Source organism: Emys orbicularis, chromosome 20 (assembly GCF_028017835.1).
Source record: "Emys orbicularis isolate rEmyOrb1 chromosome 20, rEmyOrb1.hap1, whole genome shotgun sequence".
Classification (NCBI taxonomy): Eukaryota; Metazoa; Chordata; order Testudines; family Emydidae; genus Emys; species Emys orbicularis.
In genome coordinates, this window is record NC_088702.1 from 11,834,974 (window position 1) to 11,849,681 (window position 14,708).

Here is a 14,708-nt window from a genome sequence, read left to right on the forward strand (position 1 = left end):
GGTCGGGAACCACCCGTCTCGGACACACCCGAGCCATAAAAATGAGCGCTGCTTTCTCTTGTTTCAATTTAAGCAGGGCTTTGTGGATCAGTGGAGTTCGATGGAAGGCATATAATAGACCCTGGGGCCAAGAGGCAAGGAGTGCATCTCCCAGGGAGTCATGACCATGTCCCCCTCCCCGCCCCCCCCGAGAATAGGTAGCGATATTTTGAGTTAGAAGATGTGGCAAAGAGGTCTATCTGTTGAAGAACCCAGGTAAAGCAGATCTCTTCAACGAATAAATCGGTCAGCTCCCACTCATTGTCTTGATGGAAAATTCTGCTCAGCGAATGTGCGATGGTGTTCTGTGATCCTGGCAGATAGATCACGGCGATATCTGTGCACTGGGGTATGCACCAATTCCATAGTCTCAGTGACCCTTCGCCTAAGAATTGGCATTTTGCTTCTCCTTGGGAGTTTATATAGTACGTGGCCTCCTGGTGGTTGTCCAACCTCACTTTGACTGACTGGCCCCACATGAGGAGAAAGCAAAGGCAGGCATCACAGATGGCTCAAAGTTTGAGGATGTTGATGTGCAGTGACAACTCTCAAGGAGTCCATCTGCCTTGCACTGTATGATTCTGTAGGTGAGCGCCCCAGCCTAGAAGGGAGGCGTCCGTGGGGATGACATGTGGAAGGTGGATGTGAGGGGGGTTCCCACGCAGACTCTTTGAGGGTCCTTCCACCGAGGGAGTCAGGTGCCATCCAAGGGACTGATGCCTCCCTGGACAGCTTGTGCTTGCGGGGAGTGTAGGCTGTCCTAAGCCAGGCTTGCATGGGGGGTTATGAAAGTGCAGGCTGCCATGCATCCCAGGAGCTAAAGACAAGCCCACACCGCGGTTTGTGGCTCTGCTGTCATGCGGAGATCAGGTGAGACATTGAGGTGAACCTGTCCACAGGCAGGTAGGTTTTAGCTGCCAGAGTCCAGGGCGGCCCCGATAAAGTCTATGTGTTGCACAGGGTTGATTTATCTATGTTGAAGCGAAGGCTTAAGGAGTGGAACAGAGCTAGGTCCCTCTTGGTGGCGGACTGACCTTCAACGGAAGGATGGCCCTTGAAGAGCTATTCGTCCAGACACGGAAAAGTTACTGTTCCCAGATGCCAAAGGTGGGCTGTGATGATGGAGGGGACTTTCGTCAGGACGCTCAGGGCAGCTGATAGTCCAGAAGGCATGGCACGGTACTGGTGATGGTCAGTGCCCACTACAAACCTGAGGAAACACCATGGTGCTGGGTATATGGCTACATGGAAATAGGCATCCTGGAAGTCAAGGGTGACGAAGATCTAACAACAGAAAGAATGCAGCTAGGGTGGCCATCTGCAAGTGCTGCATGTGAATCAAAGTGTTTAGAGATGGAAGGTCTGCACTCGGTCTCCACCCTCCTTTTTTCTTTGGGACCAGGAAGTACCAGGAGAAGAAACCCTTACTGATGAAGTCTGAAGGAATGGATTTGACCACCCCTGGAAGCAGGAGGGATTCTACCTCCTGGTTTAAGGAGCCTCTCCTGAGAGGGGTTCCTGAATACGAACAGGGAGGGGGAATGGAGTTGACCTGGATGGAATAGCCAGTCAAGATTACTGCCAGTACTCATTTGTCTGAGGTGATACGCTCCCAAGAATCATAGAAGATTAGGGTTGGAAGAGACCTCAGGAGGTCATTTAGTCCAACCCTCCGCTCAAAGTAGGACCAACCCCAACTAAATCATCCCAGCCAGGGCTTTGGGCAGAAGGGAAGACATGGGCAAGACGGTCTCCAAAGGGTGGGTGAATGGAGTGATGTAGCTGAAGATCCAATAGGGAGGGTTTGTGGGCCTCAACCAAGGAGTCAAAATGGTTGCTTGGATGAGGCAGCCACCTGGGAGGTGACAGTGGAGGATGGGCCTTTCTTGTATGGCCTAATCCTCTTTCCAGGTAGCTCAGCGGTTCTCTGGGGCAGCGTTGTGCTGTCTGAGACTTGCTGTATTTTCTCTTTGTAGCTGGAGCGTAGATACCAAGAGCACGCAACGTCACCCTGGAATCCTTGAATGAGCGAAGAGAGCCATCCGTAGTGCCACTGAAGAGCTGAGGCCCTTCAAAGGGCAAATCCTCCACAGTGTTTTGCATTTCCCTGGGCAAGCTGGAGGATTGTAGCCAGGAGGCCCAACACACAACTATGGCAGTAGCCATTAAACAGAGGCCATATCCAGGGAGGCTGCAGGAGGGCTTTGGCTATTGTCTGGCCCTTTGTAATAAGAGCACGAAACAGCCCTGTCTTGTCCTAAGGCAAAAATTCAATACAGTTTTGAAAATTTACTCTAGTTGGTAAAGTCACATTCGCCATCAGGGCTTGGGAGCAAGTGCCTTGGAACTGTAGCTCTTATGTCCTAGAAGGTCCAGACACTTGAGTTCCTTGTCAGATATTGTTGCCTTGAAACAATGTTGCCTACTCCTTTTGTTGGCAGCACTGATGACCAGGGAGTTGGGCGTGGGATAAGTAAACAAGAACTCTGGGCCCTTGGCTGGACACAATACATTTTATCGACCCTCTTACAGGTGGATGGGATGCTGGCTAAAGTCTTGCCACGCTGTGTGGGCTGGCAAGAGGACTTAATTAATAGGTAAGGCTACCTTGCCCTGGGTAGAGGCGTGTGTGATGTCCACCCAGGGAGTCCTGCTGTTCCTGGATTTCCTCCAAGGGATTATGCAAAGCCTCTGCTATGCGTTTCATCAAGCCTGGAAAGGCCCTGACGTCATCCACATTGGATGGCAGTGGGGGCACAGTTGCCTTATCTGGGGAGAAAGAGGATGATGGCACCTCCCCATCAATTCTCAACTCTTAATGCACTGATGGCTCCTCTTGAGTAAGGAGGCTCCCTGTTGTTGGTGGAAGAGACTCCGATAGGATCTCTTGCACATGAGGGTACCCTGTAGACTTGGTCCCCAAAAGAAGCCCAGGTTTCCAGAAAGCCCACTGTGGAGGGGCATAAGGGAAAGGTGCTAGACCCCATGGGTGGTCTCGCCAGGGCTATTGGGTCAAACATCTGCTGCCTTCTAGGGTCCCTTTCTCGGGGAAGAGGGTGCACCAGGCACTACTAGCAAAAAAACCTCTGATCGAGAATTTATGGGCAGGGTATCCTCACATGGAGCACCCATAGGGGCAACGGCTTGGAAAACCTAAGTGTTCATATAGATAAGCCCTCACTCTCTCTTTCACCTTCTAACAAGAGTCTGGTTCAGCCGACCAAGACAATGGCATTTTTTGCAACACTGCTGTAAGCCCATGACCAGAGAGGTATCTAAAAGCAATGGCTTCGTACAAGTTTGCCAGGGCCTGGAGTAGCTGATCAGACGATGGGCTAGGCCTGTGTTTCTCCAGCAGTGAGGTTGCAAGTGAGAGTCAGCACCAGAGACAGAAGCTGGTCTTTTCTCTCCCCTCTTGTGCGCTTGTCTTGTTTTGTCTTAAAGGAAGAAAGATCGGATTTTAAGAGCAGCAGCAACAGCTCCAGCCCATCTCAGCTAACTTCTTTTCCTTCCCCCAAGGACAGTTATCACCATCTTTAATGTCAAACAAAGATGTTTTTCCAGGTAAAAATTCTCTACAGCTAAATGGGAAGGGTACAAGAGTTATTATTAAAATGAAAATCTTAATAATTTGAAATGTGAAATATTAAGTAACTCTTTTTTATTTTCTTATCTATCTGTAATACATGGTTAAAAATATTCCTGGGAATTTGCCATAAGCAGGCCGAGATCTCTGCACTCAAAAGCCCCGACCACGTTTGAATGTTTAGTGTTGTAAAATGACAGGGCCACGTTCACACCTTGACTCTCTGGGCCCACTTGTTACACCAGAATTAATACATCCAGGTGCATGTTTGTGTGAGGGCACCAGAGAAGGGCTCCCCAGCCCCAGCCATGCCCCTACTCAGCCAGTGTGGAGGGCAGGCTGCCCCCCCTCTCACCTTGAGCAAGACGCGGGTGGGTGCTGAGGCACCAGCCGTGCCGTAGCTGTTGTAGGGGGTGCAGGTGTAAAGCCCCAAGGCGTCGTCGTTCCCCGTGGTGATGACAATGGAGCCATCGGGTGCCATGGACCAGCCAGGGAACTGCAGAGGGAGAGACAGGTCAGAATGCGGCCCCCTGCCAGCGGGTGTGTGGCAGAGGCTGAGTTTCCAGGGAGGCCTGGCATAGTCGGTACCTTATCAAGCTCCAGGGGATGCCCGTCCTTGGTCCAGCTGATGGAGAGAAGAGGTGGGTTGGCCTTGGTGGGGCACTGGATCATGCCCTGCATCCCCATGGGCAAGAGGGTCTCCGGTGGCATGGTGGTCACCTGGGCTGGATCTGCAAGGTACCAACAGGCAGGATGTAGTCAAGGCCTGGGTGAGCTCCGCAGCGAAGGGGCTGAGGAGTGGGGTGCGGCAGCCATATGCACAATATGCTGCCAGCCCGCGGGGCTGGGACAAGCAGCACCAGAGGCTGTGCCTTCTCTATGTGATGGGCTTGTCCATGGCAGAGCCCCTGGAAAGCTAGGGACACCCTGGATCTGCCCGCGGAGTAAGCCCAGCTCCTGGCAATTCAGCGCTGCTCCCCTGGGTGCATCTGGGCCATGGTCACATGGGCTCCTCAGCTCAGAGACCTGGGCCAGGTGGGAGGCAGGCGGATGGGGAGGCCGGCTGAGGCCCACAGCAGGGGATGGGCCCTTTTCTCCCAGGCTCCAGGCCACAAAGGGGGAGGTCACAGGCCAGAAGTATTTCCCTGCCCCCGTCAAACAAGTGGGACCACCAGGGCTCAGCTCAGGAGCCAGGATGTCTGGGTACAGCAGGGTCCCTGAGAGAGGGCGGCGTGGGGCAGGGGTGGCTCTTACATAGGACAGGGAGGGCAGGGGCAGTGGGACCTTACACAGCACCGTGAGGAAAGCCGAGGCAGAGGGTGGTTTCCGCAGCCCATTGCTGGGAACACAGGTGTATTTGCCAGCGTCGTCTGGGGTCGTTTTCTGGAGCAAAAGGCTCCCGTCCACCAGGACACGAACACGAGACTGCAGGTGGCTGGAAGGAAGGGAAGGAGGGGGGCAGAGTCAGGAGCCCAGCAGGAGCTGCCCCAAAGAGCCAGCACCCAAACTGCTGGCAGCCCCCACTGCAGGGCTCAGGGCGCATCCACAGCGACTTGATCCCAACACATCACAACCAGCACTCGCATCGGCTCAGCAGCACCCCCAAGACCAGCTCCCAGGGCCCTGCCCGCTGCCCCCACGGTCCTGCCACTGGCACCTAGTCATTGCCTCCACAGCCCTGACACTGGGGCCCGGCTACTGCCACCACGGCCACACCACTGTCCAGCCAAACCCCCACGGTCCAGCCATGGCCACTGGGGCCAGCCAGGCCATGGCCCCGCCACTGGGACCCGACCACTCTCCCCACAGTCCCACAGCTCTGCCATGGCCGCCATAGCTTCGTTACAGCTGCCATCACCACAGCCCTGTCCACACTCTCGTCACTGCTGACTGTCCCGCTGACTCCTATGACTCCAGCAGCACCACTTTACCCTCCCGCCACCAGCCAATCAAATCACCCCCTCAGCACTCACCACGCAAGCCCTTGGCCAGGTGTGTATGATCTGGATGGTGCTGCGGGGGGGTCCCTGCCCCAATCTCCTCCCCCTACTCTACTCCAGCCCCGGGCTCCATGTGCTGCCAGCGCTGTCAGCATCACAGGCCGTGCATCACCACCCGTGTCTGAGCTGTCAGGCCACCAGAGGATCTGAGTCCCCTTTTCAGCACCACCAGGCCTAACAGGGAGCCCCCACACTCCCACCAGCACTGGCACATCACAGGGGCCCAGCTGGGGCCACCGCTCCTGTCACCAGTGCCAGCACCATTCTGCTTGTGTGCATCAGCCTTGCCACACAGCAGTGCGTGGGCTGGTATCCGTGTGCACGTAACCCTCTTCCATGTATCCGTGTGCTTAGGGGCTCTGAGCATCTCCCTTGCTGTAGGACTGTGTGCATGCCTGCATCTCTTGGTGTGTATCTGATGTCGTCATGTGTGTCAGCAACTATACACCTGTGTGCGCACGTCTCTTCAGGTGTGTGTGCGCATCTGAGTGTGTCACTGTGTGCTTGCATGCATACATCTCCACAACATTCCGTGTGTGCACGTGCAGCAGTGCCTCCGCCTCTGTGTTGTGTTTGTGTGTCAGTGTCTATGTGTGTGTGTGTGTGTACAGGTGTATATCTCATGGTGTATACACTTCTCTATGAATCAGTGCGTGTGTGTCTGTGTATGGTGAGTGCGTGCATGTGCCAAAGTGTGCGTATCTGAGGGGAGTTCAGGTGTGGGTCAGTGAGTGCATGGATGTGTGTGTGGGGGGGCAGTGTGTGAATGCCTAGGTGTGTGGCAGTGAGCGAATGGATGTGTGTGTGTGTGGGGGGGGGCAGTGTGTGAATGCCTAGGTGTGTGGCAGTGAGCGAATGGATGTGTGTGTGTGTGGGGGGGGCGCAGTGTGTGAGTGCACAGATGTGTGGCAGTGAGTGCATGGATGTTTGTGGGGGGGGGCAGTGTGTGAGTGCACAGGTGTGGGTCAGTGAGTGCATGGGTGTGTGTGGGGGGCAATGTGTGAGTGCACAGGTGTGTGGCAGTGAGCCAATGGATATGTGGGGGGGGCAGTGTGTGAGTGCACAAGTGTGTGGCGGTGAGCCAGTGGATGTGTGTGTGTGGGGGGGGGCAGTGTGTGAGTGCACAGGTGTGGGTCAGTGAGTGTATGGGTTTGTGGGGGGGGGCAGTGTGTGAGTGCACAGGTATGTGGCGGTGAGCCAATGGATGTGTGTGTGTGGGGGGCAGTGTGTGAGTGCACAGGTATGTGGCGGTGAGCGAATGGATGTGTGTGTGGGGGGGGCAGTGTGTGAGTGCACAGGTGTGGGTCAGTGAGTGCATGGGTTTGTGGGGGGGGCAGTGTGTGAGTGCACAGGCATGTGGCGGTGAGCGAATGGATGTGTGTGTGGGGGGGGCAGTGTGTGAGTGCACAGGTGTGGGTCAGTGAGTGCATGGGTGTGTGTGTGGGGGCAGTGTGTGAGTGCACAGGTGTGTGGTGGTGAGCCAATGGATGTGTGTGTGGGGGGGGCAGTGTGTGAGTGCACAGGTGTGTGGCGGTGAGCCAGTGGATGTGTGTGTGGGGCATCAACAAGTTTAGGCTAGAAATTAGACAAAGGTTTCGAACCATCAGAGGAGTGAAGTTCTGGAACAGCCTCCCAAGGGGAGCAGTGGGGACAAAAAACCTAATTGGCTTCAAGCCTGAGCTTGATAAGTTTCTGGAGGGGACGGTGTGATGGGACTGCCTACAATGGCATGTAGCCCATCTGCAACTGCTAGCAGCAGATCTCTCCAATAGCCAGAGATGGGGCACTCGATGGGGAGGGCTCTGAGTTACTACAGAGAATTCTTTCCCAGGTGTCTGGCTGCTGGGTCTTGCCCACATGCTCAGGGTCTAACCAATCACCATATTCGGGGTCGGAAAGGAATCCCCCCCCCCCGTCAGATTAGCAGAAACCCTGGGGGGTTTTCACCTTCCTCTGCAGCGTGGGACACGGGTCACTTGCAGGTTTAAACTAGTGTAAATGGTGGATTCTTTGTAACTTGAAGCCTTTAAACCATGATTTGAGGACGTCAGTAACTCAGCTAGAGGTTATGGGCCTATTGCAGAAGTGGGTGGGTGAGGTTCTGTGGCCTGCAGTACTTAATTTGTGCCAAGCAGTTCAGAGCCCCAGCACCTCTGGGCCTGGCAGTTCAGAGCCCCGGCGCCTCTGGGCTTGGCAGTTCCTAGCCCCGGCGCCTCTGGGCCTGGCAGTTCAGAGCCCCGGCGCCTCTGGGCCTGGCAGTTCAGAGCCCCGGCGCCTCTGGGCCTGGCAGTTCAGAGCCCCGGCGCCTCTGGGCCTGGCAGTTCAGAGCCCCGGCGCCTCTGGGCTTGCTGCATCAGTTATGAATGTAAAAAAATTGCTTGAGCCCCGGAAACTCTTTCATTACAAATTAAGCAGTGGTGGCCTGTAATGTGCAGTCTAGATGAGCATGTTGGTCCCTTCTGACTTTAACATCTATGAGGTGTGTGCTTGTGTGACAGTGTGAGAGTGCACGGGTGTGTGTCAGTGAGTGCATAGGTGTGTGGCGTGTGGCAGTGTGTGAGTGCAATATGTGTGAATGTGGCAGCATGTGAGTGCACAGGTGTATGCACACGTGGCAATGTGTGAGTGTGCAGGTGTGTGTCGGTGTGTGCATGCGGCAGTGTGAGAGTGCAGTGTGTGCGTGTGCGGCAGTGTGAGTGCAATGGGTGTGTGCATGCGGCAGTGTGAGAATGCAGTGTGTGCGTGTGGTGATGTGAGTGCAATGGGTGTGTGCGTGTCAGTGAGTGCGCAGGTATGGATGTGTATGTGTATGTGGAGCCTCCAGTTCCCTGCCGCAGCTCCTGCCCATCCCCACAAGAGGCCGTTCTGCCCCTGCCTGCTGCCCCCGTGCCACCCCCTTGGCTCCCGGCGCTGTGTACCTGAGGTGATAGACGTTGCTGCTGCCCTGGAACCAGCTGTAGGTGAGGTTGCCAGGGTAGGCCTCGGCTTGGCATGCCAGGAAGGCATCCTGGGTGATGTTGACCGTGATGTTCTGTGGTGGCACCACGATGACCGGTGGCCCTGGCACACACAGGGCACAGAGTGAGGCTCTGGGCAGAAGGGGGCGCCAGCTCGTTCTGACAGGGAGGGGAAGCGCTGACTGGACCAATGGGACATGGGGAACAGATTCCCAGAGAGGCTTCAATTCCTCTGCAGAGACTCGGAGAGGGGAGTGAGCAGGGTCCGGCTGCGGGGGATGTGGGGGGCTAACAGGGCCTGAGGGGGAGGGGCAAGGGGGAGGACTACCCCAGCAAGATCCTTCTTTGGGTCAAGTGTGTGCAGAGAGAGGCCACGTTCTGCTAGCAGACTCCCACATCTCACTGCATGTGCGTGTGTCCGGGTGTGTAAACACACGCACACGTACCCAGCTCCTGCTCTGACAGGCTGGTCTCTGCAGTGGGAGGTAAGAGGTGCCCAGATGACAGGACCTCACTGACTATGGAGATCGCCCCTGATCAATCAGGAGCCCCAGAGATAGCTCCCCCCTTACCTTGAACGAGCAGCCGGGTGGTGTGGGTGACAGAGCCCTCCTTACTGGAGGCGTGGCAAGTGTAGATGCCAGCGCTGGCCCGCTCCACGCTGGTGATCCTCAGCGTCCCATTGCTCACCTATGAAGGCACAAGGCAGTACAGGCGGGAGTGCAGGGAAGGATGTCCTCAGGCACCCCCAGCCTAGCAGCAGACCAGGGCTCGGGTTTATGAGCTGTACAGGCCATTTCAACATCCCAAGGAGAATTCTGCTCCTGAATCTCTTGCCTTCCCTAGGCTCACAGTGCCAACCCCAGCACGGTGCTGCAAGATGGGGCCAGTATTTCACCTCCCCTTCCCTGGTGATATTCTGTCCTATACAGAAGAGTTATGTTGCCCAGCACAAAAACACAGCCACCTCTGGGACAGAACATGGTGGCTGTTTAACAGCAAGATGACACAGCAGCTCAGGACAAGAAATGAAGAAGACTCCTGTATTCAACTGAATCTACAGTGTGGGTTAGAATGGGAGGCAGAACGGAAGTGTGACAAAATGGGAATTATTTGTATGACCCCTGTGTGTGCCTCAGTTTCCCCTATATTTGGCATGGCTACCCAGTGGGGTGAGGGGGGAGAGGACTACGTTTGCTCTCAGGACAGGCTAAGACAACTCAGTCCGGGTGGAATGAAGAGTCTGTTAAGGAAATGGCTGAAACCGACCCAGATCAACAAGGAGACCAGCAGGGAAGCTGAGCAAAGAGCCCAACTGGAGAACAAATGACTGGAAGGTGTGAGGTGGGGGGATAAGTGCTGGCTCCTGGAGGAAGCTGGGAGCTCTCTGACCTGGGAACTGACTGGGGAGGTCAGACAGAGACAGAGACAGCCTGAACATGGGCTTCACTACAGCGTGGCTGGGCTCTGGACTGACCAGAATGGCTTCCTGTCTCTGTGCTGACCTACGGCCTCCCGCTGCTGTGTTCCAGCTGCCTGATAAACCCGGCTGTTTTGGAGACGGTGTGTGAGCGTCACTGGGATTGCTGGGTGAGGTGCATTAATCCCTGCAGAGTGGACAAATCTCTCCCAGGAGTCCGGCTCAGTCGACATGCTGAGCAGAGCTCACAGCGTGAAGCAGGAGTGCTGGAGCCCGGAGGGTCAGTTTCAGGAGGTGACCCTGAAGGAACAGTGAGACCCTTGGGAGCCTGGCCCGTCGAAGGGTTTCTGCCAACAGACTGAGGATCTGTGATAGGAAGCAGCCAGGACAAGCTGGGATGCGTGTGGATCAGCATGGCTCCCAGCCAGCTCTTGGGATAAACACTCTGGGGCCCCAGTGATCCCAGGTGGTCAGGGCCTCTGCTTCCTCACTACAGCACCCCGGGGTCGGTGCTGACTCAGAGGGGACAGCGCCACCTACTGATCCCCACCCCACTCCTCACACCTGAGCCTGCTCAGCCTGTCAGCTAAGGGAGGCACTGACCACGGGGCACCTGCTGCAAAGCCCCTGTGGCAGAGGCAGGGTCAGTGGTAGTGGCAGGCAGCCTGCCAGCTCTGGAATGGGGCCTGAGAACACTTCACCTCCCCTTTGGCAGAGCAGCCTACACTCTACAGTTCCCAGCATGCAATGCTCCACACTGAATGGTGTAGTCATAATCCTGCGGCTCAAGATGGAGCAGTGCATGTTGGGTCCTGTAGGTTCTCTTTCTACCGATAAGGCCAGCAACTATCTCTCCTTTTTATGCAAACTAGGTAGTGCCTTCCAGGCTGCCAACAGTCCCTTATTACAAGGGACGTCCCTTATTTTTAAATCTGTGTACAACAAGATCAGGAGTTGCTGAGCACTGAAAAAAGCAGCAAGAAATACCCCTGGCGAATGTAGGTGAGTACTGCTTAGTATTAATACTAATAATATCGGGAAGACGGGTGGGGCGGGGGTGCTAAGAAAACCGTCCCTTATTTTTTAAATACAACGTTGGCAACCCTACTTCCGGCCCCTGCACCCTTCAGGCTGCACTTGCCTGGCACAAACAAGACCCTTTGCTCAGCCCGGGGGGTGCCTGGTGATGCAGCCCTGCTGACTGGAGCAGGTAACGCCAGCAGAGAACTGTGGTTTAGAGCCCTGCAGTGGGACTAGGATCCCATGGGTCCCGCAGGACACACTGCCGTAATAGGGGGAGTGGGTAAAATGTACTTTATTGCAGGCGAGACTGGGTGGGCAAAAAAACAGACTGTGGGAATTTGCGGGAAAACACTAAATCTCTCATCAGTGTGTCATAAACAGAATTTCAGCAATGTGAAGCAAGTTTTTCTTTTTTCTTTCTTTCTTTTTTTTAAAATAAAGGTTTTAATACTTAAATTTAAGCAAGGGATAGAAAGCTATGTGATATCTATTATAGCAGGAGTTAAAGTTTCCCCCCCCCATGGTTTAAGCAAGATTTGTTTTATTCTTTTAGTGGTAAAATTATGTCTGAATTCTGTTTATATAGATATCATATATTAACTGACCATTGGGGTTTTTTAGTAGCACGGGGGAATCCGTCTCTCTTGAGGGGATTTGCAGGATCTAAGGTTTTTTGCAGGTGGGAGCAAGATAAAGGTATTGCAGGGCGGGATGGGAGCAGGATTAAAAAATAGTCCTGCCGTCCCTCCTTCGCCAGCCCCAGCCTGGAGCCGCAGAAGGTGAAGGAATTTCTTGCCTGTTGCGGAGTGGCCACTGGGGGTCAGTGTGGTGTCAGGACATGAGAGCCTTGGCAACGCAGAATGGCTCTCCCTACTCTGCCCTGCTGGGGGGAGAGGGGATTGTGGCCAGTGCCTGGGGCAGGTGGCCTGTGGGGACTGGCCCCACCCTGGTTTCTGTGCTGAGCTGGGCAGCTCCGGGGCAGGCAGAGAGGGGCCCATGCCTCAGGGGCTCAGCTCAGGCCTGGGTCTCCAACAAAGCAGGCCCTTGGTGCACTTACCTCCCCCCCCCCGAAAGCTTCGCCCCCCGGGCTGGGAGAACTCTGCAGTGGTGACAGGAGGATTCTCCTCCCCACACAATGCCACCCCTCTGTCTGCATGAGCCCCAACCCACTCTTAGCGCTTGCTGGGGGAGGAAGCCCCAAGTGAGCAGCACTTGGGGAGATGCAGGAGACAGCCTGGGAAAGCTCCCCGATCTCCTCCCTCTCTGGGGCTGCCCCTCCCTTACCTGCACCTTGTCTCCACTCTCAATGGCCAGGTCGTTTCTCTTCCAGACAATGACGGGCTGGGGGCTGCCGACGGCTGAGCAGGTGAGACTCAGGGGTTCTCTGTCTGGCACCTCGACAAGAGCTGGCGGGGTCCCTACGAAGGTGGGGGCAGCTGCGGAGAGGACGCGGAAACAGTGCTTCAGAACCAAGCTGCTGGCCCCAGGGCAAGCTGGGCTCCCTCATGCAGCCACACCAGCTGGTTCTGCTGCAGAGAGCCCGCAGGCATTCGCTCTGCTTAGTCCTGGTGGGCCGTCAGCACAGGGCAGGGAGTGTGATCTGAGGGTCAGAGCCAAGGGCTAGGAGCCAGGACTCCTGGGTTCCATTCCTGGCTCAGGGAAGGGGTGCTGGGAGGGTATGGACAGGGGGCGGGAGATCTGGAGTCTGATCCTGTCTGTGGTGCTGGGCAAATTCCTTCCTCTCCCTCCCCCCAGTAACCCTGCCAGCCTCAGTGCAGTGCTGTGCAGGGAGCATGTGGGGAAGTGAGGAGCAGAATGGGGGCTTCACTGGGGGATTCACTGGAAGTGCTGAAAAAAATAAACTGGAAAAAGTTCGATTCAGCCCAAACCGAAACTGTCAACACCGAGAAACATCAGCGAATGGGAAAAGTCGACAGATTTGTTTCAGAGTTAACAAAGTCTGTTGTGCGACATGGAATGAGACTGTTTGTTCCCAGATGTTTTAAAGTATTTTTTTTTTAAATAAAAGCAAAGGAAACGAAGGGCCAGATTCCCAAATGAAGGGCCACAGGAGGAGCAGCCCCTTATAACCTTGAGCAGCCTGAGTGGCCCTGATGTGTGGGGAGGAGGGGGGAGGGGCATGTGTGCACACAAGCTTGAAGAAGTGAATGAGCCAGCCTCTAAGTCCCTGGGATCCTGAATTCCAGGAACACTGCGCTCATCCCACCCCCGCGAGGGGAGCTGGGGTCAGGCAGCCCCTCAGGAAAGTGAGCAGCTGGTGCAGACACACGCCCTGCCCCTGCTGTGCGCAGTGGGTGCTGAACACTCCTCCCGCGGGAGTGCAGAACACTGACACACGCGGTGGACAGCCGTTGCTGGTGGCACCAGCTGCGGGGCAGGGCCTGTCTGCAGGGAGATGGCAGACTCCTTGGGGCAGGGCCTGTGTCCATTGCACTCAGCTGTAGAGTGCCCAGGGCACTGTCCATACTACACCCAAGGCCCAGCCTGCATCCAGGCGCACAGCTCTGCTGGTCCTGATGGGTCCGGGATTGCTGGGCCCCTGGGACAGCCGCTGGGTTTCTGTGGCAAAGGGGAGGGGAGGCACAGACTGTGAAACGTCCCGTGGAGAGCAGGGCTCGCTCCCTTGGGCCTGTGCTGATGGCAGGGTGCCTGCAGCCCCCAGGCCAGGGCTGCTGGGCTGAGCCGGAAAAGAGGCATTCGGGTACTTCCTCTGCCTCCCCAGCTGGATGGGATGGGAGAGCCCACAAGGCATGAAGTACAGGGTCATGGTTGCTCCTGCAGGCCAAGGGCAGGGAGGGTCCTGCCCGGGGATCCAGGCCTCCCAGTCCCCACCCCCTGATGCTATAAACGGAGAGGAGGCTCAGCACAAAGGCTTATTGTGTGCTGCCTGGGGTCCAAGGGTCAGGGCCCACCCCCTTGGAGGTTTAATAGTTAGGCTGGGCCTTTTACAAGTGTTTACTCAGGAGGGCGGGTTTGGGTCCCTTTACAGGCTTCTCCAGGAAGGCATATGGGGAAGGGGAGCGGAGGTCAGGGCCCTGCAGAGGCTGTGTCTGCTCCAGGGACAGTATCCTCGGGCCAAGGCAGGATGATCCCCTGCAGCTCCCCCCCACACTTATGCTGAGTTCCTTGGGCCGCACAGAACTGGAATGGGACCCTGCAACCCAGCCATGGGGCCCACGTGGTCAGATCCAGTGTGGAACACTGAAGCCAAGGGCTGTGATGGCCACATCCCCAGGGCTAGCACTGCCAGTGGGCACAGGACATTTACACCCACACGTCCACCAGGGGCCACTAACGGGGGCTGCGGAGGGTTCCCAGAAGAGTCTCAAGTTGGGCTCCTAAGAACTGAGGCCCCCCAGTCTGGGACCATGTCAGAGCACTTTGGCCTTGAGCCCTGGCCAGGAGTTTGTGTGTTTTCACGTAAGGAGGCTGGGGACACCACATGGGCAGCGCAAACTGGGGTGGGGTGGGCTGGGTGCAACCGACCAAGCACAGCAGGATCCCTGGGCTGCTTCCTGCCTCGCACTGCTGCTGTCCCCCCCCACCCCCGTGATGGTCTCACTCTACTCGGCTGCATTTACCCTGACCGTGCGCTCATTCTGCTCAGGGCTAAATGAGGAGCCCAGGGCATATCCGTGGGAGGGGATCAGGCCCAGAGCGTA

At 56.1% G+C, this 14,708-nt stretch overlaps 1 protein-coding gene across 1 annotated transcript in view; it reads right to left on the reverse strand.

Annotated features, from left to right (window-relative positions):
* Nucleotides 1-14,708, reverse strand: part of IGSF9 (immunoglobulin superfamily member 9) — a 49,960-nt gene that overhangs the window by 17,862 nt on the left and 17,390 nt on the right. The window contains exons 4-9 of the mRNA XM_065420345.1: nt 12,310-12,461; nt 9,155-9,272; nt 8,544-8,685; nt 4,915-5,060; nt 4,214-4,356; nt 3,981-4,121 (exon numbers count right to left, since the gene is read on the reverse strand). Of these exons, the coding sequence (XP_065276417.1) occupies nt 3,981-4,121; nt 4,214-4,356; nt 4,915-5,060; nt 8,544-8,685; nt 9,155-9,272; nt 12,310-12,461 (842 nt within the window). The remainder of the gene's footprint in view (nt 1-3,980; nt 4,122-4,213; nt 4,357-4,914; nt 5,061-8,543; nt 8,686-9,154; nt 9,273-12,309; nt 12,462-14,708) is intronic.